This window comes from Mesoplodon mirus, assembly GCF_964341445.2.
Source record: "Mesoplodon mirus genome assembly, chromosome: 19".
Classification (NCBI taxonomy): Eukaryota; Metazoa; Chordata; class Mammalia; order Artiodactyla; family Ziphiidae; genus Mesoplodon; species Mesoplodon mirus.
The window spans coordinates 52,613,069-52,640,546 of record NC_138995.1 but is presented as its reverse complement, the minus strand read 5'-3'; the positions used below and the strand labels follow the sequence as shown (position 1 = coordinate 52,640,546).

Genomic DNA, 27,478 nt, shown 5'->3' with positions numbered 1-27,478 from the left:
AGAAATGCCAGGTCCAGACTGTTTCTCAGGATTATTCTCCTGAATTCCTCAGGGAACAAGATCTGTTTTCCAAGGGTTATTAAATTTCTGGTTGTCGCTCCTCCACTTGCTTTTAATTGGGTCTGTTGCCCCAAAAGGGAGGACCAAGGGACTAAGTTCTTAATCATGAAAGACTTAGATCCAGTACTTGGAACTTGGAAGATTTCCAACTCAGTGTCGATTCCCCAAATTGAGGCAGGACTATGCCCTATTTCAGCAGGAATTAACTAGAGCAATCATTGCCTTGTTTCCTCAAAATTTTAGGGAAAGTTAAAACAGGAGCGGGGATTGAAACTGAATCCCCTAAAACCAAGTCTCTTTACCAAGTTTTTGATTAATCTCTCTATCCAAAACTTCTTTCTTGTCCCCTCGGACCTCATCCTGTGCTAACTGAACACTACTCAAGCAGAATCAGGTGACTAAAATTGCTGTTTTCGATAACATCATTAATGTACTAAAATTGCTATTACAGACATCATCATTAACGTACAAACTCGGGTTGTTTCTCCAGGGCAAAAAGGAGCTAAGAAACTCCAGAGCCATGGACCACATGGCCAGAGAATCATAACCAGAGACATCCTGACTCCCGAAACTACATTAAGAAATGTCACAGAAACATCACAAGATGATGATTAACCCCAGCTTCTTTGTTCTTCCCCTTTATTTAAAAAAACAAAACAAAACAAAACCCTAACTCAAAGACCAGGTTGGAGTGAAGTGGAGGGCTTGTCTCCCACTCCCTTCCTGAATGCCCTGCATAAACCCTTACTTTGCTGCACACACTCACTGAGAGTTTGTTTTTCTTGGCCACGGGCACACGAATCCTTGCTGGTTACACAACTGTCCTGGAAACTTACAAAAATGGCATAACAAGGCAGAAGAATGTTCTAGATTAAAAAGAGACTAAAGAGACATAACAACCCAATGGAATACATGGAACTTGATTAGATTCTGGACTTAAACTCTGCTATAAAGGACATGTTTTTGGACAATTGGGGAAATTTAAATATGGACTATTAGTTAGTTAGTTAGCTAGTTTCCAATTCTTAAGCAGTAGCAGAGCAGAACATCTATCAGTCTTGTGGAAGGTACAAAAATTGGAGCTTAGTGCTTGCCAAGGGGGGAGGGGATCTGATAAGCACCTTAGGCTAAAGCTAAAGCTCTGAGAGGGATGCACCCTCGGGGAATAAGTGTATCAATCATCCCTCAAAGCAAATAAGACTGAATCTAATCAGCTCTGGTTTTTTTTTTTTTGCGGTGCGCAGGCCTCTCACTGCTGTGGCCTGCTGGAAGCGCAGGCTCAGCGGTCACGGCCCCACGGGCCCAGCCGCTCCGCGGCATGTGGGATCTTCCCAGACCGAGGCACGAACCCATGTCCCCTGCATCGGCAGGCGGACTCTCAACCACTGCGCCACCAGGGAAGCCCCGAACTTACACTTTTTATAAGTATTTCCACTGCAGATGTGCCAATTATTATTCCTAGTGTTACTAAAATAACTTTAAAATATGTATCCCAAAATTCCCTAAAGGCTACAAGTTATGTAAACAGAACCCAGCTCCCAGTCTTGTGTAGCCTCAATGCTTCTTTATGGACATTTTCTAGTTTCTGAGTCAAATAGGCCTGACATTCCTTATCAGTGAGAGTACACATCCCTTCTACTAGTTAAGGTCTATCATAATTTGACAATTGCAGTATTAATTCCTCCTGCTATCCAAGCAAAATCCAGAGCCGTGAATTCTGTAGGACTTTAGTTCCAGTAGCCACCATCTCTGTAGGTATCTGATTTAAAGAGGTTATCAGCAAGATCTTTTAGCTACTGGAATATGTAACCCCGTTGATGGTAGTGTTACTCTCCAAATACATTGTCCTTTTCTTATATAACTGTGGTGGACTCTGCTAGTCTTTCACTAAGTCCCTTTCTTCTTTTTTCCTCAGCACAGATCTAAGCACACTTCCTAACCCCCTACCAGTTAAATATTTATATGGCTGACTTCTAGCCAATGGAATATAAGTGGCAGGCACCATGTCCAAGCCTGTCCCACAAAAACCTCCTATGCAGGCTCCATTCTCCCTATTCTGGCTGACTGGGATGCAAACCTCCAGGGTGACCTGGGAATCCAGGTGTTAATGATGGCAGGGCTGAAACCAACCTGGTTCCCTGAATGACAGCATAGAGAACTCCAAGTAAAAGGCAGGGATTGGTAAAATTCACTTTTTTTATGATTCAAATATATGCTATCTACAAGACACAAATGAGATTCAAAAACACAAATAGACAAAATTAAAAGGATGGAAAGACATATACCATGCAAACAGTAAACAAAAGAAAGCTAGAGTGGTTATACTAATATTTGAGAAATAGTCTTCAAGATAAAAATTATTACTAGAGGGCTTCCCTGGTGGCGCAGTGGTTAAGAATCCACCTGCCAATGCAGGGGACGCAGGTCCGAGCCTTGGTCTGGGAAGATCCCACATGCCGCAGAGCAACTAAGCCCGTGACCCACAACTGCTGAGCCCGCGTGCCACAACTACTGAGGCCCATGCACCTAGAGTCCATGCTCCGCAACAAGAGAGGCCACCGCAATGAGAAGCCCATGACCACAACAAAGAGTAGCCCCCACTCGCCACAACTAGAGAAAGCCTGCACGTGGCAACAAAGACCTAATGCAGCCAAAAATAAGAACAAATAAATAAATTTATTTAAAAAAATTATTCCTAGAGCCAAAGAATGACATTTTAAAAGGGGTCATTTAATCAAGAAGATATAACAAACATATAAGCACGAAACAACAGAGCCCCAAAATACACGAAGCAAAAAACAGACTTGAATGGAGACAATTCAACAATAATAGAGACTTCAATACTCCACTTTCAATAATGGACAGACCAACTAGACAGAAAACCAAAGAAATATAAGACTTGCACAACACTATAAACCAACTAGTCCTTACAGAAATCCAGAGATCACCCAACAACAGCAGAATGCAGATTTTTCTCAAGTGCACATGGATCATTCTCCAGGAGAGACCATGTTAGGCCCTAAAACAATTCTCAAAATTTTTAAAGCACTGAAATCATACAGAGTATGTTGAGGGCAATGGAATTAAATTAGAAATCAATAACAGAAGGAAATTTGGGAAATTCTCAAATGTGTGGAAATTAAACAACACACTCCTAAATAACCAACTGGTCAAAGAAGAAATCATAAGAGAAATTTTAAAATATTTTGAGATAAATGAAAACAAAATCACAACATACCTAAACTTATGAGATGCAGAAAAAGCAGTGTTTGCAGGGAAATTTATAGTTGTAAATACCTATATTAACAAAAACAAAAATTTTCAAATAAATAAACTAACCTCCCACCTTAAGAAACTAAAAGAGTGAACTAAACCCAAAACAAGCAGAAGGAAATCATAAAGATTACAACAGAAATGAAGAGGAGGGGCTTCCCTGGTGGCGTAGTGGTTGAGAATCTGCCTGCTGATGCAGGGGATGCCGGTTCGTGCCCCGGTCCGGGAAGATCCCACATGCCACGGAGCGGCTGGGCCCGTGAGCCATGGCCGCTGAGCCTGCGCGTCCAGAGCCTGTGCTCCGCAATGGGAGAGGCCACAACAGTGAGAGGCCCGCGTACCGCAAAAAAAAAAAAAAAAAAAAAAAAAGAAATGGAGAGGAGAAAAACAATAGACAAAACCAAAAGCTGGTTCCTTGAAAAGATTAACAAAATTGACAAACTGTTAGGTATACTGACCAAGAAAAAAGAGAGAATGCTCAAATTATTTGCAACTGGCGAAGAAACTATTTTTTAAAGTCTGTTAGAACTTACAAACATTCGGCAAAGTTACTGGACAAAACAACGTGGGAACCATCAGCATTCTTAAAGAGCAGCGTGAGAGTCCTTTGGCAATAAAGAGCCTATTCACAACAGCAACTAAATGCTTAATGTTCCTAAAATTCAATCCACTAAAAGGCATGCGAGATTTGTTTAAACTGTGAAATATATCATGCACGTAAAACTTATAACAAACTAGAATAATTAGAATTAAAAACACACACACACACAAAATAGTCATGTACCCACCACCAAGCTTCAGAAATAAAAACAGTACCTGTGAGACAGGCTGGGACCTGGGACCCTTTGCTGCAGTGCTTGCACCTGGACAAACATCTCCTAGAGCAGTAAAATACAAAGAAACTACAAGGGACTAAAAATAACTTCGTGCTGCACAGTTGAGGCAAATTATGAACAAGATACAAAAAGACCAAAAACCCACCCAGCACCACCAAGGGGGTGGCCTAAGCCAAGCCTCTGGCCTAACCCCTGCACCCACCCATGCTTACCCTCACCCCCATAAAAGGAACCAGCTGGCCACCCCCTCAGAGAGCCAGCAAGAGAAACTGTTACTTGTTTTCACTCCCTCCTGCTGCAGCAGGAGCCCTGGTAAAGGCTTGCCTGAATTTGTCTGGCCTCATCGATTTCTATTGATTAAGGAGGCCAAGAACCCTGGTAGGTAACACCTGTGAATTTCTCTAGGTGTCCCTCCCTACTGCCTCTACTTGCTCACTGTCCCAAGTAAACTCCATTTTGAATTTCTCATTCATCGTTTTTAGTTTTAATATCTACATCTAAAAACAATTAGAAAGAAAACTATAAAGCTTTTATGATGTAATAGAAAACCTTAATAAGTGGATACATACATACATCACATTAATTCAGGAGAAGAATCCATTTTAAAGATTCCAGTTCTTCCCTGAATTAATCTAAGAAGTCATGAATTTCTAAGCAAAATCCCAATAAGATTTTAAGGAAATTCTCAAACTGACTCAAAAATTCACACACAGTGTAAAAGTCCAATGAGAGCTAAGATAATCTTGAAGAACTAGGAGGATTCAGCCTCATCCAATGTCAATAAGTCACGTATTAAAGTGTTTGATATAATTATAGTAAGACGATTTGTATTGGTGCAGATATAAATTAATAGGAAAGAACAGACGTGGGACTTCCCCGGCCGGTCCAGTGGTTAAGACTCCAGGCTTCCACTACAGGGGGCACGGGCTTCGATCCCGGGTAGGGGAACTAGGATCCTGCATGCCACACAGCTCGGAAGAAGAAGAAGGGGAAGGGGAAAGAAAAGAGCAGAAGTCCAGAAACAGACCCAAGCAGAGAGGCGGCATTACGAGGGAGTCTGGAAGACAGTTCCCCTAGAAATTAGAAGCAGTCTGGGCTGAAAGTCTGGGACGTTACAACAGTCGGGTAGGCAGAGGAGCCTGCCAGAGACTTAGACTTAAGATGAAAGGCAAGGGGTGGGGAGAAAGAAATGGAAGGGAAGGGGGCTGGGAGAAGAAGGAAGATGAAAAAGCGGTAGGACAGAGGTAAAGAGAGAAAGGGGGAATGGAAGAAGGTAGCAGGGGAAGAGGAGGAGGAGAAGGGAAAGAGGGGGGAGGGGAGGAAAGGAATGGAAAGAGAAAAGCGGGAAAGAGAAAAGGAGGTGAGGAACGCCAAGAGGGGCAAGAGTTTATGACGCAACAGCACACATGGGAGGGCAGTTTCAGGTTTCCAGCATCAAAAGTTGCACACCTTTGGGGCTTCCCTGGTGGCACAGTGGTTGAGAGTCCGCCTGCCGATGCAGGGGACATGGGTTCGTGCCCCGGTCCGGGAAGATCCCACATGCCGCGGAGCAGCTGGGCCCGTGAGCCATGGCCGCTGAGCCTGCGCGTCCAGAGCCTGTGCTCCGCAACGGGAGAGGCCACACTGTGAGAGGCCCAAGTACCGCAAAAAAAAAAAAAAAAAAAGTTGCACAGCTTTCTAAAATAAAATAGGGACCGAGGGCTTCCCTGGTGGCACAGTGGTTGAGAATCTGCCTGCTAATGCAGGGGACACGGGTTCGAGCCCTGGTCTGGAAGGATCCCACATGCCGCGGAGCAACTAGGCCCGTGAGCCATGGCCGCCGAGCCTGCGCGTCCGGAGCCTGTGCTCCACAACAAGAGAGGCCGCGACAGTGAGAGGCCCGCGCACCGCGATGAAGAGTGGCCCCCGCTTGCCACAACTAGAGAAAGCCCTCGCACAGAAACGAAGACCCAACACAGCAAAAATAAATTAATTAATTAATAAACTCCTACCCCCAATCTTTAAAAAAAAAATAAGGACCGAGACACCGATGGTGTTGGTGTGCCTTACCAAGAATTCTTGACTAAAACTTAAAAGTATGAAGCAGCCCTTGTCATTCGCTGGGCACTAACAGCAACAAAGCCTCGCCGAAACTTAGCATTATAAACCTTCTCACAGGCACGGTCACCACACAAGCATGCCAGTTAAATACACCCGCGCGAGCGTACTCGCTCACGTGCACGCACGCGCACAGAGATACGCACGAGCATGCGCACTCGCTGACGTGTTCACGCGCACAATTGTGCTGTTCCGTTGTTCCAAAGTTTCTGAGAAGCGGCCGCGCGGGCTCCGCGGTCCGAGATGCCCAAGCTGCCCGCAGGCAGCAGTGTTCCGCCGACGGGCTCGGCGAATGGTGACCGCGACGTCCCGCAGGCGGAGGTCGGCGGCGGGAGGCGGGAGCCGGCCCCTACGGGGCCTGCGGAGCCCGGGGAAGCCCGTATGACGGACGAGGACAGAGAAGGCCCGGTGGCTGGGCCACGCGGGGAAGGGGGTCCCCGAGAGTCGCCCCGGCAGGGGAATGGCCCCGACCCTGCCGAATTCCCACGACCGCAACGCGAGCCCGAAGGCTTCGAACCTGACTTGGGACAGGCGCAGCCTTGGTGTGGGGAATAGGTGCCCAGCGCCCACGGCAGCCGATTAAGAGGGTTTGACGAACCCAACTGGGTGTGTTACGGATGTGTGTAGAGCAAGGGAAGTAGCCCACGATGCCAGCTGGCAAACGCGTTATCCCAGCGTCTGTCTGATTATACATTTATCGAAGATCTCTTTACATCTGTGGCTCTCAGTCACCTGGCTGCAGAACTCGGCTGCGATGAGCTGAAACAGGGAATAGTTACACGCGATGTCCTGTACATCGGAAGAGGAGGAAGCTACTTCAGAGAACCCTGCCATTCTCTTTTGGATTCATTTAAGACAGAGTCGTTTGCCAATCCTACAACTAAAACATTTTTATTGGGGCAGGTGGAGTGGACTGTAAATAAGGGAAAAGAAAGCAGTTCTTACACAGTTGAAAAAAAAGAATATCATCAGGAAACGAGAAAACAGGGAGAGTAAATCTTGGGTCTTTTGAAGCCTGTTTTTAGAAAAATCCTGATTGATGCAGATTCTTTTCCCTGCATTGTGGAAAGTATCTTTTATGTTTGCCTCACTACAAAGGTTTGTTTTACAAGAATAAAGCATGACTCAACAACTTGCCAATAGCAAAGCCCATGGATATTAACCAAGTTGAGAAAAGAAATAACTACAAGACCCAAGTTTCTAAACTTAACACCTGGAAGATTAGGAATGGAAGACTATTGAGGAACTTTTGAAATTTCAGAATTTGTAATTCCTTTGTGTCATAATCAACGAAGACTGATTACTTAGTGGAAGATTAGTTTTGTCTTTTCCAAGATTTTTGTTAATATTTATTTTATTTATTTATTTTTACTTTTTATTTTTGGCTCCGTTAGGTCTTAGTTGCGGCATGCGGGATCTTTTGTCGCAGTGTGTGGGCTTAGTTGCCCCGTGGCATGTGCGATCTTAGTTCCCCGACCAGGGATCGAACCCGCGTCCCCTGTATTGGAAGGCGGATTCTTTACCACTGGACCACCAGGGAAGTCCCCTAAGATTTTTTTTTATTATTAATTTATTTTTGGCTGCATTGGGTCTTTGTTGCTGCACGCAGGTTTTTCTCTAGTTGGGGCGAGCGGGCCCTAAGATATTTTAAATGACAGGTAAAATCAAAATAGAACAAAGCATATATTGTATATCTTATGTGTTAAAGTGTTTCCAAGAACATCTGAAATATGAAAAGGACATATTTCACTTTTAAATTTTTATTTATTTTATCTTTTGAATAGGTAATACTTTCATAAGGCTCAAAAGAGCAAAGGTATAAAATATACAGTGAAAAGTCTTCCTTGCCTGTTCCCATCCACCCAGTTCCTACTACAACCCCACAGATAATCACAGTTATTAGTTCTTTATGTGTTCTTCCAAAGTGTCTTCATAGACTAAAACACAAATACAAATATAGGTTATTTTTCACAAAAGATATATATCCTAGTTCATGCCTCTGTTCTTAATTTACCATTGTAACTTAGAAACCTTTCTAAGTCCATACATAGAAATCTTCCTACAATCTTCTACAAAGGTGCACTGTTCCATTCTAAGGATGTACCACAATATATGTAACCAGTTTTTTGTTGTTGTTTTTGCGGTACACGGGCCTCTCACTGTTGTGGCCTCTCCCGTTGCAGAACACAGGCTCCGGATGTGCAGGCTCACGGGCCCATCTGCTCCGCAGTATGTGGGAACTTCCCGGACCGGGGCATGAACCTGTGTCCCCTGCATCGGCAGGCGGACTCTCAACCACTGCGCCACCAGGGAAGCCCACATGTCACTGTGGTTTTGTATCAGTATTTCCAGTACAATGCCAATATTTTGAGGGTAAAAGAAAGTAATTTTGATATAATTAGAATTAATTCTTGGGCTCAAGTTAGGGTTTGCTTATGGGACGGGGTGAGGTGGGGGGCATTTCTATATTTTCTTGTGGCAGAGCAATTCTGGGATCATTTTATTAGTGGTTTGTGGCTGATCAATATCCTAATTCCATTGTTGGCAATAGCAAGTCACAAATAAAAAGAGATGCATTTGTGAAACTCAAAACAGGTTGAGTTTTTCTAGGTCCTGAGAACAGCTGTCGTGGTTGGAGAGCTGTCACACTTCCTGCAGAAATATTGTGTCCTGGGCAGTAGATTAATGGCATGGGTTATTTTCTTTGGTAACTTCAGAACTTTGACAAGATACAGATGAAAGAAAAGCAAAAAGATACAGATGAAAGTCAAGTAGGACTTCCCTGGTGATCCAGTGGTAAAGAATCCGCCTTCCAATGCGGGGGATGTAGGTTCAATCCTTGGTGGGGAAAACTAAGATCCCACATGCCGCGGGGCAACTAAGCTGAAGCACCACAACTACTGAGCTCCTGTGTCTCAACAAGAGAACCCACGTGCTGCAAACTACAGAGCCCATTCGCTCTCTATCCCGCACCACAACTATGGAGCCCACACACCGCAAGTAGAGAGAAGCCCGTGTATTGCAACAAAGAGCCCGCACACTGTGACAAAGAGCCTGAGCGCTGCAACGAAAGATCCCGCATGCCTCAACAAAGATCCCATGTGCCGCAACTAAGACCCGACACAGCCAAAAAAATTAATTAAATAAATAATAAATATTAAAAAAAGAAAGTCAAGCAAAGTGGTTAATTTCTTTGCACACCTGTTGGACAAGATATTTTAAACCCACTGAATGAATGTTTGTGAGTTTCATGTCATTCATTTAGCTTTTGAAATTTGGGAGGCTACAAAGTAGCTTCAGGAATATTGGATACCTTGGTATATGAAAGTCAGTGGTGGGGGAGAGGGAGCTTAAAGTCCTAAGTGGACTTCACTCTAATTCAATAAATATTTGTTGAGCACACACTATATAAAAAAATAAAAGACACTGTTTTGGGTGCTAAAATAGACAAAAAGTATAAAATAGGTGGCACTTTTTACGGCATTACAGATAACTTTTGAACACCCTCCTCTGCTTCTGATACAAAGGGATATGGGGCAGTTTGAGAAGAGGCTCCTCAGGTTTCAGTCTGATTTGATTTAATTTCAAAGGGCTGCTCACTTACATTCCAGGATGAATGAGCCGCACTTGATTATACATGTCTGTGTTTCTGCCACATCCTATCGGTCAAAGCAAGTCACAAGGCCAGTTCAGATTCAAGGGATGGAGAAAAGGAATCTACCTATTGATGAGAAGAGCTACAAACTATTATTACAAAGGGTGTAGAAACAGAGAGGATGGAGAATTGGGGCCACTTTTACAATTAATCTAGCACAGTAACAGTCACCACAGCATTAAATATCTCAGGAGAGATAAGCAAATCTGGAAAATCCCCTTAGAGAAAGAAGCACCTATAGCCACCATTAAGTCAGCTCAAGCCCATCTAGTGAGCAGAACATGTAAGGCCTAGAATAATCAGGGGTAATAAAGAGGCAAGAGTGACATCACGATTTCCCCAATTCTCCTGAGCCAGGTTTCAGATTCTGAGTTGTGGTTTCAACCCATATCCACAGAAGTACTGATTTAGGTCAATATGTGTATTTATCCTTTAAAGGAAGTCTTTGTTCCCAGTAAGGATAAATATCCCACCAGTGCTATTTATTACAGGCTTTTGCAGCCTTTGGGAGAAGATCCAGTCCCTTTCCTTATAAACTCTTCACCTCCTCTTTTAAAATGTTAATTGTATGACCACGGGTTTAAATTCTGTATTTTTTCCTGTAAAAATATGCCAGCGTGGAGCCCCTGATATCAGCTCCCTTAATTGTTTAGTCTGCACCATGACTAAAACTGTCCTCAAATGATTCTGAAATGCTGGCGGTGAGTCAGAGACAAAGATGCTACAGCCGCTACACAGGAACAGTCTTGGGAGCAATAGCTAACCTGGACTCTATCTCAAATTTTTGCTTTCATCTCCCCACATGAGCACTTCTGTTTAATACACCATAATTTTCTCTAGAGCTATTCTTATCCCTGGATAATGGGAGGGCCTTTCAGCTTCAGCTGGAAGGTGATTTGGGGCCTCAAAAGGCAGGACAGATATCTGCCTCCATAGTATTATAGCAAATTACTGCAATTTCTAGTTCCCCCTCTAATAGTATATGTTATTATACAAGTCTGGGGATTCTTCTATTAAATATTTGTGATTTTCCAGGCAGCCTGAGGGTGGCAGCAATGGACCTTTGGTCTCCAGACTAGCCTGGGAGCTGTCTTAAAGGAGCCACACACTTAGTCATTGCCCAGATGCTGGGGTGAAGCTGTGTTTGAAGCAGCACATAGGCTGGATGTTGTGTTTTATAAATGTGGTGCTTGGACCAGGAAAACAAAAATGCAACCTCGGGGCTTCCCTGGTGGCGCAGTGGTTAAGAATCCGCCTGCCAGTGCAGGGGACACGGGTTCGAGCCCTGGTTCGAGCCCTGGTCCGGGAAGATCCCACATGCCGTGGAGCAACTAAGCCTGTGCGCCACAACTACTGAGCCTGCGCTCTAGAGCCCGCGAGCCACAACTACTGAAGCCCGCACGCCTAGAGCCCGTGCTCCGCAACAAGAGAAGCCACCACAATGAGAAGCCCGCGCACCACGACGAAGAGTAGCTCCCACTCGCTGTAACTAGAGAAAGCCTGTGTGCAGCAACGAAGACCCAATTCAGCCAAAAATAAATAAATAAATAAATTTTAAAAAGAAAATGCGGGCTTCCCTGGTGGCGCCGTGGTTGAGAGTCTGCCTGCCGATGCAGGGGACGCGGGTTCGTGCCCCGCTCCGGGAAGATCCCACATGTCACGGAGCGGCTGGACCCGTGAGCCATGGCCGCTGAGCCTGCGCGTCCGGAGCCTGTGTTCCGCAACGGGAGAGGCCACAACAGTGAGAGGCCTGCGCACTGCAAAAAAGAAAAAAGAAAAGAAAAAAAGCAACCTCATGATCTGTAGGTGAGACCTAATGCCTCAGAATAGCTACTCCTGACAGGGCAGAGAACGAGTCACTAAACTTATTTACTGATGCCCATGAATCATGGCACCACCATGGGGGTCATCACTAGCAAAATCAAAGGCGGAATTTCCTTATATGATGTTTCTCACGTTAATTAGAATAAGGAAAAAGTTAATTGGAGAGTCAGTATTTAAGATGAATGTTGTAATATTATGGAACACATAAAAATAATGGTAATGGATATGTAACTATCAAGAAAATTAAGTCACCTAGAGGGGTGGGATAGGGAGGGTGGGAGGGAGACGCAAGAGGGAGGAGGTATGGGGATATATGTATATGTATATGTATAGCTGATTCACTTTGTTATAAAGCGGAAACTAACACACGATTGTAAAGCAATTATACTCCAATAAACATGTTTAAAAAAAGAAAAGAAAATGAAGTATTTATAACCACAATGAAAAACATAGGTGAATCTCATAAAAATAATGTTGTGGGAAAGAAACGAGACACAAGAGTATGTAAAATTCAAAAAAACAAGCAAAATTAAACTACAGTATCAGAATGCACCCCTAGGTAGTAAAACATAAAGAAAAGCAAAGAAATGATTACCATACATATCAGTATAGTAGTTACCTCTGGGTAGAAAGGAGACAATAGTGATAAGAAGGGGGAAAGGATTCAGGGATACTAGAAATATTCAATTCCTTGACCCAAGTGGTGGTTACATGGACGTTCACGTTGCGATAAATCATTCAGCCGTATATTTATATTTTGTATATTTTTTCCTGCATGTTATATTGTATGAAAAAGATTTAGAAAAAAAAATAAATGTCCAAGAATAGCCAAAGCAATTTTTTTAAATAACAAGGGAACGTTATTACAAAGTTTTAGTAATTAAGAGGATTGGTATGGGTGAAGATAGGCAAACGAATAAATAGAAAAATACCCCCAAAATAACCCATGAGTCTAAACTATCTGGGTATATAATAGAGGTGGCATTATAATCACTAGAGAACAAGAAAGTTAGGAAGAGGCATCCTAGGATGTAATCTTGGGAAAGCCAACAGGAAGCGGTCTTGTGAGACTTTCCTTGTAAACATTAAACTGGTTGAAATGTAAAACAAGGCTCGACTCCGCCCTTAGACATTCTGGGTAACAGGGGAAGGTTTCAGGTGTGTTTGTTGGCTCCTCCGGCCGCTAGGTGGCACCTGGAAGATCGCAGGCGCGTGGGGATGACTCATGCGCAGTGCTCTTAGGTTCAGTCGCAGGCCCTACGCTCGTGCACGTGGGTTTGCCCACAGCGTTGACCCGTATGCACAGCGCTCACGCACGCGCATTTAGGTGCACACCGCTGATCGCGTTGTACCGTTATTCCAGCTTTTCTGAGAGCGGCCGAGCTGACCCCGCGGTCCGGGATGTCCGAGCTGCCCGCAGACAGCAGTGTCCCACCGAAGGGCGCGGCGAATGACAACGGCGCCGTCCCGCAGGCGGAGGTAGGCGGCGGGAGGCGGGAGCCGGCCCCAGCGCGGCCTGTGGAGGCCAGGGACCGTCCGATGGCGGCGGCCAGGGAAGGTCCAGTGGCGGATGCCAGAGAAGGTCCGACGGCGGCGGCCAGGGAAGCCCGGATTGCAGAGGTTGCCCGATTGTTGGCGGAGCCAGCAGAGGAAGAGGGTCCTGAGGGCAGACGCCGGCCCAGGCCCGGGAACAGCCCAGGCCAGGCTGCGTTGCCGAATCTCCGCCTCCGTCACCCACTTGGCGTTTTAGGAATTAATTATCAGCAGCTCCTCCGCCACTATCTGGAACACTACCCGATTGCTCCCGGCAGAATTCAGGAGCTTGAAGGACGCCGCAGGAGATTTGTGGAAGCCTGCAGAGCAAGGGAAGCAGCGTTTGATGCCGAATATCAGCGGAATCCTCAGAGGATGGATTTTGATATTTTAACATTTAGTATAACTCTGACTGCATCTGAAATTATCAATCCTCTGATAGAAGAACTTGGTTGTGATAAGTTTATCGGTAGAGAATAGTTTAGTGATGAAACTACTTCAAGAACCTCTGCGTTCAGTACAGTCATACCAATCCTGTAACTTGCTTTTAAAAAGTCAAAGTATTTGAGAATAAGGCAAGGCACAGTTGAAAAAGAAAAGGAAGCTTATCAAGAAAAACCATCAGAAAACAAATAGAAAAAAATAAAAACCGTTATGACTCCTCTAACGTCCTTTGAGTTTGTGATTGATCCGGATTGTTTTCCCTGCATTGTGGAAATGTCTTTTAAAATTGCTTCACTAAAGTGAAGAATGGTTTTATGTAATTGAGACTTGATGAAGAAAAACTGCCAATAGAGCCCATAGTGTAAGATTGATTTTGTGTTTTCTGAGGCATTTCAAATGAAAGGCAAAGTAAATACTGTATATATTACATGATAAATTATGTATTCAAGACTATCAGAAATTTCTGGATTTTTTTTCATTCAATTTTTAATACCTTTTTGGTAAATAATCTATAAGCCCCCAAAATATAAAGTGTGCAATGAAAAGTCTTCTATACCTTTCCCCCCGCCCACCCAGTACCTACCACAATTCCCATCTGTAACCACTGTACCTCTACTGTCTTTTCAGTTTCCCTATGTATACAAAAGCAAATACAAATCTGGGTGGGTTTTTTTTTTCATTTCTTCACAAAAGTTGGCAAATTATATTTATTGATTTATGCATTGCATTTTCAGTAAGAACTTATCTTAAATATCCTTCCAAACCACTACATTTCCTCATTGTTTTTTAGAGCTGCATTTTATTCCATTCTGTGGTTATGTTGTAATTTACTTAACCAGGAACATTCTGATGGGCATTTAGGTTTTTTCCCATCATTTTCCATTGGCCAAAAAAGTTGCTATAATAATCTAGTCTGTATATCCCATGGCATGGGCACAAATACAGTATTGCTCTGATTCTAAATGCACTTTTCATATATTGACGTCTCTGAAATTGGGGTGTATCTTACATTTGATGGTGTAATACAGCATTTTCATAAAAATAATGGTGCATATTATAATCAGCATCTTCTTAGATTCCTTGTTATGTATAATATCTTAGTACGAATTTCCAGAGGTGAGAATTCTGAGGTGAATGCACTCATGTGAAAGTTTATAGATATTACTAAGTTGCCTTCCATTCATGTTGTACCTCTTCACACTCCCACCAGCAACTGCTAAACGTGGACATTTCCCCTGCAGCCTCACCAGCACAGCAAGTCATCAAGTGTCTGGATTTTGCCAATCTATATAGTTGGAAAATGGTATATCGGTTTTAATTTGCTTATCTCTCATTATGAGGGAAGTTAAATATCTTTTCATTTGAGTCATACATATTCCCTTTTCCATGAACTATCTATTCAAAATCTTTTCTCCATTTCTTTCCTGAATAATTTTGTCCTTTCTTTATTGACTCTGTTAACTATTAATGAAATAGTGAGATGAGATATGATAGATAATAGCTTGTAATGTGAGTTATGGATATTTTTTCCTAGGTTGTCATTTGTCTTTGGTTTTCCTGAAAGCCTTTTGGCATGGAGATTTTTGCTCTTGTTTCCTTTTATCTTTTAAACCTGCAAGATTTGGGGAATTCCCTTGTGGTCCAGTGATTAGGACTCAGTGCTTTCACTGCCGGGGCACGGGTTTGATCCCTGATCGGGGAACTGAGATTCTGCAAGCCGTGCAGCGTGGCCAAAAAAAAAAAAAAAGAGAGAGAGAGAGAGAGAAAACCTGCAAGATTTTGAAACTCAAGGTTTTCTCAGTGTGTGTGCATGTGTATGTATGTGTGTGGTTTTATTTTTCATATTTGAATTTTTGAACCATTCGGAATTTATCCTGATGTACAATATGAGGTAAGGATCCAAATTTTCTTTTTTAGGTGGCTACCTGGCTGCCCCAACACCAGTTACTAACTAGCCCATCTTTTCCCCACTAACTTTGTTTAAAGATGCCTCTTCATCATATACTAAACTGTTTTTTAAATTTTTCTAACTAGTTTTACATGTAATAATGCTAAAACCTCTCATTATACTTCATTTTCAGAGTGTTCTGGCTATTTTTGTTTATTTATATTACTACGTCAACCTCAAAGTCAGCTTAGCTTATTTCAAAGTTCTTTATTAGAATCACATTATATTTAATAAATCGAAGATAACTGCCATCTCTAAGATATCCAAATTATTTATTTTTCCATTTTTTAAAGACTTCCTTTGTATCCTTCAGAAGAGTATTAATGTTTGTCCTTAAATTAGTGTTCCTAAAGTAGGTCTTTTACAGGTCTAATAATTTATTCTTAGACATTTTATCTTTTATCTTTTTTCTATAGTAAATGAGGATTACCTCTGTTATATTTTCTAAAAGCTTGCCTATGTATTTGAAAATAATTCATTTCTGCATATTTATTTGATAGCCTGTTAACATACTGAATTCTCTTACTGTTTTACAGTAGTTTTTCATTTGAATCTCCTAGATTGGGGAACAAGTCATATGCAAATAGTGACAGTATTGCCTCTTTTATAATTTTTATACTTCTGACTTCTTTCTCTTTATTTATACATTAGACAGAAGGTACTTTATTGCTACCTTCTTTCTAATGTAAAATAATATGAATGATAGTGAAGCATCATTAACTTGTCCTGATTTTGTAGAAATTCTTCACATATCCATCTCTCACTATTTGTACATGTGTGTGTTTTATCTAGAGTGGTTATAGAATTTTGTCAAAGGCCTTTTCGTAATCCATGAAGGTGTTATTTTTATATCCACCACCATGATTGTATTCTTCAAATGATCCTTATTTACAAATGAGATATAATCCTTTGGGGTTTTTTTTTTTTTTTTTTTTTGCCTCGCCAAGTGACTTGCAGGATCTTAGTTCCCCGATCAGGGATCGAACCCAGGCCTGGCAGTGAAAGCGCCAAGTCCTAACCACTGGACCGCCAGGGAATTCTCTTGGCCACTTCTTAGATCCCATTTCTATGAGACCTCCATGCGCATGAACTAAATTTTGTTTCTTTTTCTCCTGTTGATCTGTCTTGTGTCAATTTTATTATTAGTCCAGCCACAAGACCTCAAGATGGGTCCAAGGGAAAATTTCCCCCTCCCTGACAGTTCCTTCATACGTTTCCAATCAAATCCACTCACATGACAGACCCCTTCACTTTGGTAGACTTGAGTGAAAATCTGGTGGGTCGCAGGGCTGGGGTCATCCCTTGGAAGACAAGCCCCCCCACCTGGCTGGCTCCTTTCAACTTCTCCCCTTCCCTCCTCTTCACCTTTCAACCCAGGAGCAAAATCAAGTCCTCTTCTTGTCTCTCAAAGCATTTTAAGGAGCCTCTTCTCTTGCTTGAACAATTTCAGCTGCAGTGTCAGCACGTACAGTGGCTTCTTCCCCAGAATTTAGCCAAACTCCCCAGGTCAGGGACACAGTCCTCTGTTAGACACCATAGCTCTAAGTTCAAGGGTCCCCAGGCCACTCCCACGTCTGACCAGCAGGCTACAAGTTTGAGGATTCCCAGTTCCCATGCAGTTTCAATAATTTGCGGAAAAAAAAAAAAAAAAAGACGCACAGAATTCAAGAAAGCACTACAGTTATGATTACAATTTCATGATAGCAAAGCATACAAATCATAACCAGCTAAAGGGAAAGACGAGTAGGACCAAGTCTGGGAGAGTCCCAAACATGATATTACTGCCATCCTCAGGGATGCATCATCCTCCGGCACGTGCAGAGCATTTACCAACCAGGGATGCTCAACGAGCCCTGAAGTTAGGCCGAAATCGCGAGGCTTAAATCCTCTAAGACCCTCAGGGATGGCCCAAGGGGTCCCTCACACACACGAGTAACAAAGACACTCCTATTGTAATGGGGATGGGGTGGCCGTTACCGCGCGACAGTTACCGGGCAACCGTTGCCCTGTTACGAACAGGTCCCTCGCATTGCTGCCTCTGGCGCTACAGTTACCAGGCAACCGTTACCGGGAGACCGCTAATGCGGGACTGTTAGAGCGAGACCGCCAGCCTGGCCGGTTAGAGGGCCCCTTCTGCCAGTCAGGAGGTTGGTGGTTCTCTGGGGAAAAGTGAGGTAAGAGGCGGATCCCGGCCTTCTCCCGGGGGCCCTCCAGGCACTCTGGCCTTGGGCCAGCAGGTGAGCTGGGGGGCTGGGGATAGGCTGGGGGCTGTGTCCTGCAGGGCTCCAGAGCCCTCGCCAAGGCCTCCCACTGGCCGGGCCCAGGCCTTGAGACTGCGGTGAACCTTGCCCCCATCCCCACCTCTGCGACCTAATGGCAGCGGCAGTCTGCGTGGGACGCGGTTTGCGGGACCTGGCCCCCGCCGTTTGGGCGGCCTGAGGAGCCTGAGGGCTGGCTGGGTCCTAGGCACCTGGCTCCCTCAGTGATGACAGCTGTGCAGGGTCTGGGGACCTGGTCCTGAGGGCACTGCCAGCTGGGATCTGCCTCTTCAGCCGGGAGGATCCAGACTGGGTGCCGGACGAACGCTCCTGGGCAGGGTAACCGGCCCCCGCAGGGACCCCCTCCTCTTAGCCAGGACCTAGACCTCGGAGGGTGAAAGTTGAGCCTTGGGACCTTGCTCTTTCTTGTCAGAACAGAGAATAACATTTGTTGGGTGGAGATTTACAGGAACATTACCTGACCCTGACCTAACCTCAAGAACAAAGGATCTGACACCAAGAAATTTACAACTAACCACGCCCCTCCCTCACCATTGCTATAAGAGGGCTTTGCTGAAAGTTTTCAAGTTTAGGGTTTTTCAGGCATGAACCACCCATCCCCTTGCGTGGCCCTGCAATAAACCTTTCTCTGCTCCAAACTTGGACGTTTTGGTATTGTTCGGCCTCACTGTGCATCGGGCACACAGACTCGCATTTGGTAACACTATCGCTGGAAATTCCAAAGATTTATAGGTTACCTTCTAGGAATTAGGGACAAAGTCCAGTCAAATTAACATGATGGTTCTTCCAAACCAGTACTGGCATCTCTTTACGAATTCTGGGGGAAATTAGTCTCTGTCCCCTAATATTGATGTTCCAGTTATCTCTTGCTGTGTAACTAACCACCCTAAAACTTAAAGGCTTTAAGCAACAACCATTTTATCACTGCTCACTCTTCTGTAGGTTGACCGAAATCAGCTCAGCAGTTCTGCTCCACGTGATGTTGGCCAGGAGCTCAGCTGGGCTGGAATGTCCTGGACAGGTCACTCACATGCCTGTCATATTGGTGGGAAAAGGCTAGAAGCCTGGGCCTCTCCCTTTCTGCAGTTTCAAACCCTCTTCCTCTCCACCTTGCTCTCCAATAGTGTAGCCAGATTTCTTACGTGGCTGCCTCAGGGCTTCCAAAAGTGCAAAGGTGGGAAGCGGCCGGGCCTTCAGACTCAGGCCCAGAGCTAGCACACATCCGCCTCATTCTGTGGGTTACATAGGCCAGGGAGGAGAAGCAATACCCAAGGAACTGAATCCTGAGCACTGTGGTTTATGGGGAGCCATCTTTGGAAACCGGTCACCACAGATGATATAACCACCATCACCATTGGTTGAGAGTTTACGGTGATCCAGGCACAGATCTTGGTGCTTTATTTATGGCATCTCACAGAATTCTCACCATGGTGTGAGGTAAAGAGTATTAGCATATCCATTTTATAGATGAGAAAACTGAGGCTTACTAGCTGTATCAATCAGGGTTCTTCTGAGAAATAGAACCAATAGGAAAGCCATGTTCTAGGCACGTGGGCTTCTATCTTTCTGTGTGTGTGTAAGGTATATTGTATATGTATACATATATATTGTATATACAGAGAGAGAAAGAGATCTTAAGGAATTCGCTCACAGGATTGTGGAGGCTGGCAAGTGCAAAATCTGTAGGGCAGGCCAGCAGCCTGGAGATTTAGGTAAAGTTAACATTGTGGTCCCGAATGTGAAGGCTGGAAACTCAGGTAGAATATCTATGTTGCAATCTAGAGGAGAATTCCACTTTTTCAGGAAACTTTAGTTTTTGCTCTTACAGAACTAAGACCCCGCAAGATCTTTCTGGCTCCGCACGGCCAAAAAAAAAAAAAAAAAAAAAAAAAAGCCACCTTCAAGTGATTAGATGAGGCAGGTCTGCCTTATTTAGAGCCAACTGTTTATAAATCTTAATCACTTCTAAGAAATATCTTTACAGCAACATCTTAGACTAGTGTTTGACCAAACAACTGGTCATCATAGTCTAGCCAAGTGGACACAGAATTTATCATCACGCTTACCCAAGTTCACACAGCTAAGAAGCAGTAGAATTAGGGCTCAAACCCAGCTTTCTTGCCTCCAAAACTCATACTAATAATCAATTCATCAGTGATTGCCCAAACGGACCACCTTTAGAAATGAACTGGAGTGCTGACCAGAAAATTTTTTCCCAGGACTCCACTCTGACTCTAGAAGACACTTCTTGAGATGGCTACCCACTATGTTCTCCTTTCTCCAGGAATCTCACCCCACCCTCTTAATGCTATTTGACCTTTGTGACTTCACTTCCCCTCCAACTATAGTTGATTTGATCAACGGTGGCACTTCAACTAGGCTGAGCCAATGAGATACTCGAATACTGGAGCTGGACTGTCAAGGTTCAAATCCCTACTCCACTTCTTACCAGCAGTGAGCTCTAAGGTGAATTACTCTACTTCTCTGGATCAGTCTTTCATCTGTAAAATGGGGGTGATGTTAACAATATCGACAGTTATGTTATGAAAAATTATCCAAAGCCTACAAGTAAGACAAGTGATGACTTCATGTCCTTTCTTTTCTTTTTTTTTTTAAATTAATTTATTTTTGGCTTCACTGGGTCCTCGTTGCTGTGCGCGGGCCTTTCTCTAGCTGTGGCAAGCGGGGCTACTCTTCGTTGCAGTGCTCGGACTTCTCACTGCAGTGGCTTCTCTTGTTGCAGAGCACAGGCTCTCTAGGCGCGCAGGCTTCAGTAGTTGTGGATCGCAGGCTGTAGAGCGCAGGCTCAGTAGTTGTGATGCACGGGCTTAGTTTTTCCGCGGCACGTGGAGCCCCGACCAGGGCTCAAACCCGTGTCCCCTGCATTGACAGGCAGATTCTTAACCACTGCGCCACCAGGGAAGCCCTTCATTTTTTAATATTTTAAAAAATCATTAGGGAAGTCCCTGGTGGTCTAGCGGTTAGGACTCCGAGCTCTCACTGCCGAGGGCCCGGGTTTGATCCCTGGTCAGGGAACGAAAATCCCACAGGCCTGTCTGGCGCAGATACCAAAAAAAAAAAAGTTACATGTTAACAGCTTTATGAAAAATAACTTTTTCAGAAGAATGACGCCAGCAACATGGCAGATGAAAAACTCTGTCTCTTCAATCTACAACCGCTAAAACATCCACAACACAACAAAGGTACCTCTGTCCAACACACCAGGTGTCCAGAGAATTCACACATCTGAACACCTACAGGGGGATGTACAGGGACACACAGAGGAGCCGGAACTGAGGGAACAGGGAAGTGGTTCGTGCAAACCCAGCCCTCCTGCCATGGCAGCTGAGGCCGCAGCCCCAGAGAGCCAGTAACAATAGCAGAGGAAGCGGCACACACGACTCTAACCTCCCAGCGGCAGCGGTGCCCACAGTCACCGGTAGCAGTGGAGCCTGAGATCCCATCCCTCCAGCTGCTGAGGCATCCACAGTTCGGACCTCTGGCCACCCACTCGCAGCGGTGGAGCCGGCAAACCTTACAATACTGGCAGAGGCGCCAGATGCAACACCGCTCCCCCGCCACCATCGCCACCTTCGCCCTCCCCCAGGGGCGGAGTCTGCAAGGGGTGGGGATCCCGAATGTAAGAGAAGAGCACACCATCTCCGAGCCCCAGGCGGAAACACCTGCTGGTGTTTCCTGCAGGAAACAAGGCACCAATGACCCCGGAGGCACAAGGAGCAATAAAGAGGGCTTGAAGCAACGATAAAGGCAGTGGAGTGTGGAAAATGCAGACTCTCAAATATAACCGGAGGCAGCGCAGGGAAGAGAAACCCAAACCCTGTGCTATATCACCACCTACTGGAAAACAGAAGAAACGCCTCAATTTTTTTTTTCTCTTTTTTTCTCTTTCTTTTTGGCTTGCCGGATCTTAGTTCCCCCACCAGGGACTGAACCGGGGCTATGGAAGTGAAAACGCCGAGTGCTAACCATTGGACCGCCAAGGAACTCCCTGAAACGCCTCAGTTTCTAACCTGTTAAATCGTTAGCATCAAGCAGAAAGGTGTCCCCTACTTCAGATGAATCGGCGGAGGAGCAACTCATCAAGCACCATGAAGAACCACGGTAACACTGTAGCACGAAAGAAAATGACAATTCTCCAGAAACCAAACTTAAAGTCGCAGACTACTGAGATCTCACTGATGGAGAATTCAAAATAAGTCTATGAAGAAACTCAAGGAGCTACAAGAAAACTCAGAAAGGTAGTTCAGTGAGCTCAGGAATAAAATTAATGTACAGAAGAAATGCTTTACCAAAGAGATTGACACTCTAAAGAAGAATCAAACAGAAATTCTGGAGCGGAAGAGCAAAATAAACGAGATGAAGAATGCATTAGAAAGCACTGGAAATAGAGCACCCTATATGGAAAACAGAATTAGCAAGCTTGAAGATAGAACTCTGTGACACAAGTAGAAGAGGAAAGAGAAATAAGATTTTTTAAACGAGGAAACCCAGCAAGGCTCACATTCAGATCTGATGGAGATATCAAAAGCTTTACAGACAGGCAAAAACTAAAAGAATTCAGCACCATCAAACCAGCTTTACAACAAATGTTAAAGGAACTTATCTAAGCGAAAAAAAAAAAAAAGGCCACAACTAGAAAAAAGAAAACTACGGAAAGAAAAGGCTCACTGGCGAAGTCAAACATACAGTAAAGGTGGGAAATCATCCACACACAAAGCTAGTAGGGAGGTTAAAAGACAAAAGTAGTAAAATCTGTATCCACTATCTGTATGCACAATCTGTATCTACAATAAGCAGTTAAGGGATACACAAAACAATTAGATGTAAGATATGATGTCAAAAAACAGTAATTGCGGGACTTCCCTGGTGGCACAGTGGTTGGGAATCCGCCTGCCGGTACAGGGTACACGGGTTCGAGCCCTGGTCTGGGAGGGTCCTGCATGCCTCGGAGCAACTAAGCCCGTGCGCCACAACTACTGAAAACTGCGCGCCTAGAGCCCGTGCACCACAACGAAGAGTAGGCCCCGCTCGCCGCAGCTAGAGAAAGCGAAGACCCAGTGCAGCCAAAAATAAATAAATAAATAAATAAATAAATTTTTTAAAAAAACAGTAGGGCTTCCCTGGTGGCGCAGTGGTTGAGAGTCCGCCTGCCGATGCAGGGGACACGGGTTCGTGCCCCGGTCTGGGTAGATCCCACATGCCACAGATCGGCTGGGCCCGTGAGCCATGGCCGCTGAGCGTGCGCGTCCAGAGCCTGTGCTCCGCAATGGGAGAGGTCACAACAGTGAGAGGCCCGCGTACCGAAAAAAAAAAAAGAAAAAAAAACTAATTCTGAGGGGAGGAGAGTATAAATGCAAGGTTTTAAAAATGCATTTCTAATTAAGAGATCAGCAACTTAAAACAATCACGTATGTATATAGACTCCTACACAAAAACCTCATGGTAACCGCAAACCAAATCTCCATAATAGATATACATACAAAAAAGAAAAAGGAGGGGCTTACCTGGTGGCGCAGTGGTTGAGAGTCCGCCTGCTGGTGCAGGGGACACGGGTTCGTGCCCCGGTCCGGGAGGATCCCACATGCCGCGGAGCGGCTGGGCCGTGAGCCATGGCCGCTGAGCCTGCGCGTCCGGAGCCTGTGCCCCACAACGGGAGAGGCCACAACACTGAGAGGCCCGCGTACCGCAAAAAAAAAAAAAAAAAAGTCCAGTATTGGTGGGAAATAAATTATTGTGTCTATGCTTTAATACCTTAAGATAACGTTAGCAATAGAAGTTTCTGCGATGATGGATTCCATGTTCTATATCTGTGCTATCCAGTACAGCAGCCACATGTCGCTGTATTTGAAATGTGGCTAGTGTGACTAATAACTGAATTTTTAATGTATTTAATTTTAATTAACTCCACTATACGTTGAAAAGTCACATGCTGCTATTGGACAGCACAGCTTTATAATTAAAAGCTAAAAAAAAAAAAACCCTAAAGCTCTTTTGAAAAGAATGTATAGTTGTCATACACTGAGCCCTGCTCTGAGCTGTGTACTGTTTATTACCTTATAAGAGGCCTCTTATGGAATCATCTCAACAACCCCACTTTACAGATGAGAAAATTGAGGCTCAGAAAAGGATGTAGATGACTTATCCTGATTATAACAGTGAGGACTGGCGGAGCTAGGACTGGGGCTAGGGTGTCTTTGGCTCCAAGACAGGGCCCTGCCTCCTGCCCACCCACCCACTTATCCACAGCCCAGCCTCCACCCCTCCCACGTCACCTCCCTCACCTCACCTCCAGCTCACCAGTTGCCTGCTACCTTTTCTTGATCTCCTCATTGATAAGGCTCGCAATTTACTGCAGCTTGGTCTCATCCACGAAGCCATCACCTTTCTGGGCACAGAAGGGAAAGAGCACAGACACGTATGTCTCCCATCCCCTGGGACCCCAGCTCCACCCTCCCTCCCTGTCCAGGACCCTTGCTCAGAATCACCTTCTTTGAGTGGACCAGTTTCCCGTCCACGAACACTTCAAATTCCCCTGTAGCCTGGGCAGATATGTCCTCCACCTGGGGAGGAAATGGTGGAGGTTGGGGGAGGTTAAGAACTTCCCTCCAAGTTCCCTGGGGGTCTTGGAGCCCTGACCACCACCACCCCCAACTCTCCCAGGCCACCAGCACACTCACAAAGAGTAGACAGTTTGGAAATTGCTGCTCCAGACTCTTTTTCAGTAGGATATACTGTGGGAAAGAGATGGGATCGTGTAGTCACAGCATCACAGGATCACAGGTCTTAAAAGGAGGGAAAACAGGAACTTCTTCCAGACTTCATGACCCCACTCCCCGCACCTCTAAAGTCAAAACTACTCACCCGAAGTCCATAGCTTCAGAGGCCACTGGAGGCAAGGGCAGAGAGGAGGGAGGAAGAGAGATGGAAGGAAGACACTGCATCAGTATCTCCTCAAGCCCAGAGGGACACTGAACAGCTAAGTGAGATCCCATCCCTCCCCTGCTCAGAAGCCTCCCATAGTGCCATCTCACTCAGGGCAAACAAACAGTCCTCCCCATGGCCCACAAGCCCCCATAGGATCTGCCCCCATCAACTCTCTGCTCTATCTCCTCCCACTGACCCCCTGGCTCCAGCCACTTCCAACACTCCCGGCTCTTCTTCCAACACTCCAAGCATGCCTTGCCTCAGGGCCTTTGCACTTGCTCTTCCCTCTGCAGAATGCTATTTCCCTGGTATCTGAATGGCTCCTTCTCTCCCCTCTTTCAGGTCTTTGCTCATATATCACCTCCTCAGTGAGGCCTTCCTGACTACCCCAGCTAAAATTGTGACACCCCCGCCCCACAAGATGCCTTTTGTCCATAGCACTGATCACTTTCTAAGATACTAATTTGCCATGTGTCGTATTTATTGTCCATCCCTGCCCCTCCACACCAACCAGAATGTCAGTGCCACAGGCATCTCTGTCTTATTCACTGCTGTGTCTGTGATGCTGAGAGCAGGGTTGGTGCTGAATAAATGGTTGTTGAATGAATAAAATAATGAATGAGTCCATGCAGTCAGGGAAAGAGATAGAAAAGAGGAGATGGGCAGAGAAAGAGAGAGGGGGGAGATGGGAAAAGAGAGATAGAGAGAAGGAGAAAGAGACCCATACCACAAGGGGAAAGGAAAAGAGGCAGTGAGTTGGAGAGGGAGCTGGAGAGCTATAGAGAAGGACCAGAGCAAAAGAGACACAGCAAGGTACTGGAGGGGAAGACAAAGCCCCTCCCTGGGCCACATTCAGCCCTGGGTCTCAGGGAGGTCAAGGAAGGTCACTGCTGTTTACTCTTGTCATGGACACAAAGATTCAGCTCTGAGACCACAAAGACGGACTGAAGCCATCCTCCTCTGGCCTTTGCACTGGCTGCTCCCCTTCCCCCTTGCTACCCTGATCCCCCTATTCCTACCCTCCCCTCCCCACCCCACTTAGTAGCTTCATCACTGAGATGTAGCCGCCTAAGACCCACCTCCTGAGAAAGGCTGTCTCCGAACACTCAGTTTCTGAAGTTCTCCCACCCCTTGTCCTCCCTCAGGGCTCTCTGCTCCCCACTCCCACCCACCCCTCCCACCCCCAGGAAAGCATGGCTCTGCTCAGCCCTCTATCCCCAGAAGTCCTGACCCATGACGGGCAGGACAGTGAATGAATGAATTCAGAGCTCTCTAGTCCCAAAGAGAATGGCAGGTACAGCCTGCCCCCTGCAGCCCTTTCCCCACGGGGAGGAGGCAGGTGTGGGCAGGGACAGCCCCTTACACCACTCGAATCATGATCCTGCCATCCACGTGGACGTTCTCGCTGGTGAAGGCGAACGCATGGGTAGAAATCGGTAAGGTGACAGCTAACGCTGGGATGGCCCCCAGGATGGGCGTCCCCAGGATATGTCCAGAAGAGGAATCTGTCAACTTGGTGGCCGATAGGTCTGCCCTCAGAGTGGACCCAAGGGGGGGCCCCAGTAAATCGGTGGCCAGTGGAGTAAGGGCAGGAAAGGGCTCTTGGATGGGACCAAATCCATCGGTGACAGATGGGACGTGCTTCACCCTCAAGGCTGGCTCAGGATCCCTATCAGATGACAAAGTGAGCTCGGGTTCAGGTTCCTAGGGCGGATCCAAAGATAGGGCCAAATTCGGAAAGGATTCTGAGGCAGGAACCAGGACCTGAGATGCGGTCGGGGTTGGGATCCGGGCCGGAGTCAGGATCTGGACCGGAGTCGGGGACCAGACTGGTGTCGGGGTCCGGACCGGGGTCAGGGTCCGGACCAGAATCAGGGTCCGGATCGGGCCCAAGGCCGGGACCAGAGTCGGAGTCCGAACCTGGATCGAAGTCCTGACCGGGGTCGTACCCCGGGCCAGAGTCAAGGCCCGGACCGAGGCTGAGGGCCAGACCGGGGAAGGAGCTGGGGCCCGCGCCTGGTTGTTCATGGGGGATAGGGATACACTCCAGGTAGCCCGGGTTGGGATCCTGCCCGACCCTCCTGCCTTGGGTGGGGAGAGCCTCATCTACACCAGGTTCTAAAACGGGAGGCAAACACAATGGGGTGCTATTACACGGGGTTCCATTCAGCGCTCAGGTTCTATTGCCCTGAGCCGCAGATGGGGCGGAGGCCTCTGGATCTCCCCTGATAATTCCCATCCCCCAAATCCCTACCTCCAGATTGCCAGCGTCCTTAACGTTCAGGCGTTCACTATATGTTCATTGAGTGCCTGCTATGTGCACAGTCCTGTACTGGGTGATTCTGGGGCCAGAGCAGTCAGGAAAGCCGAAGTCCAGTTATCAGGCTCCCTGTCCAGTAGAGGAGATATACCCCTTACCAAACAGTGACAGCCCAGTGAGGTCAGGGTGAGGGTGGAGGAGGCACAGGCAGAGGGGTTAAGAGATATGGTGAGGAAACACGGGGAATTGTGGGATCCCAAAACAGGTGTTAGAACCAGTCTGGGGGCAATCAGAGAGGGCTTCCTAGAAGAGGTGACGACTGAG

The 27,478-nt window shown here is 45.8% G+C and overlaps 2 protein-coding genes across 2 annotated transcripts; one reads left to right on the top strand and one right to left on the bottom strand.

Moving 5' to 3' along the window:
- Window positions 1-6,509: 6,509 nt before the first annotated feature.
- Window positions 6,510-14,167, top strand: LOC309795304 (EP300-interacting inhibitor of differentiation 2-like; the record flags this gene model as incomplete). Its single annotated transcript, XM_082607553.1, has 2 exons — window positions 6,510-6,699; window positions 13,256-14,167. 2 exons carry the CDS (start codon window positions 6,510-6,512, stop codon window positions 13,756-13,758), a joined length of 693 nt encoding a protein of 230 aa, XP_082463679.1. The 3' UTR covers window positions 13,759-14,167.
- Window positions 14,168-22,772: 8,605 nt separating this feature from the next.
- SELENOV (selenoprotein V) lies at window positions 22,773-26,922 on the bottom strand (the record flags this gene model as incomplete). Its single annotated transcript, XM_082606676.1, has 7 exons — window positions 22,773-23,637; window positions 24,268-24,355; window positions 24,456-24,530; window positions 24,648-24,701; window positions 24,832-24,847; window positions 26,258-26,598; window positions 26,659-26,922. The coding sequence occupies 6 exons, from the start codon at window positions 26,920-26,922 to the stop codon at window positions 24,317-24,319; spliced, it is 789 nt and encodes a 262-aa protein (XP_082462802.1). The 3' UTR covers window positions 22,773-23,637; window positions 24,268-24,316.
- Window positions 26,923-27,478: the final 556 nt, after the last annotated feature.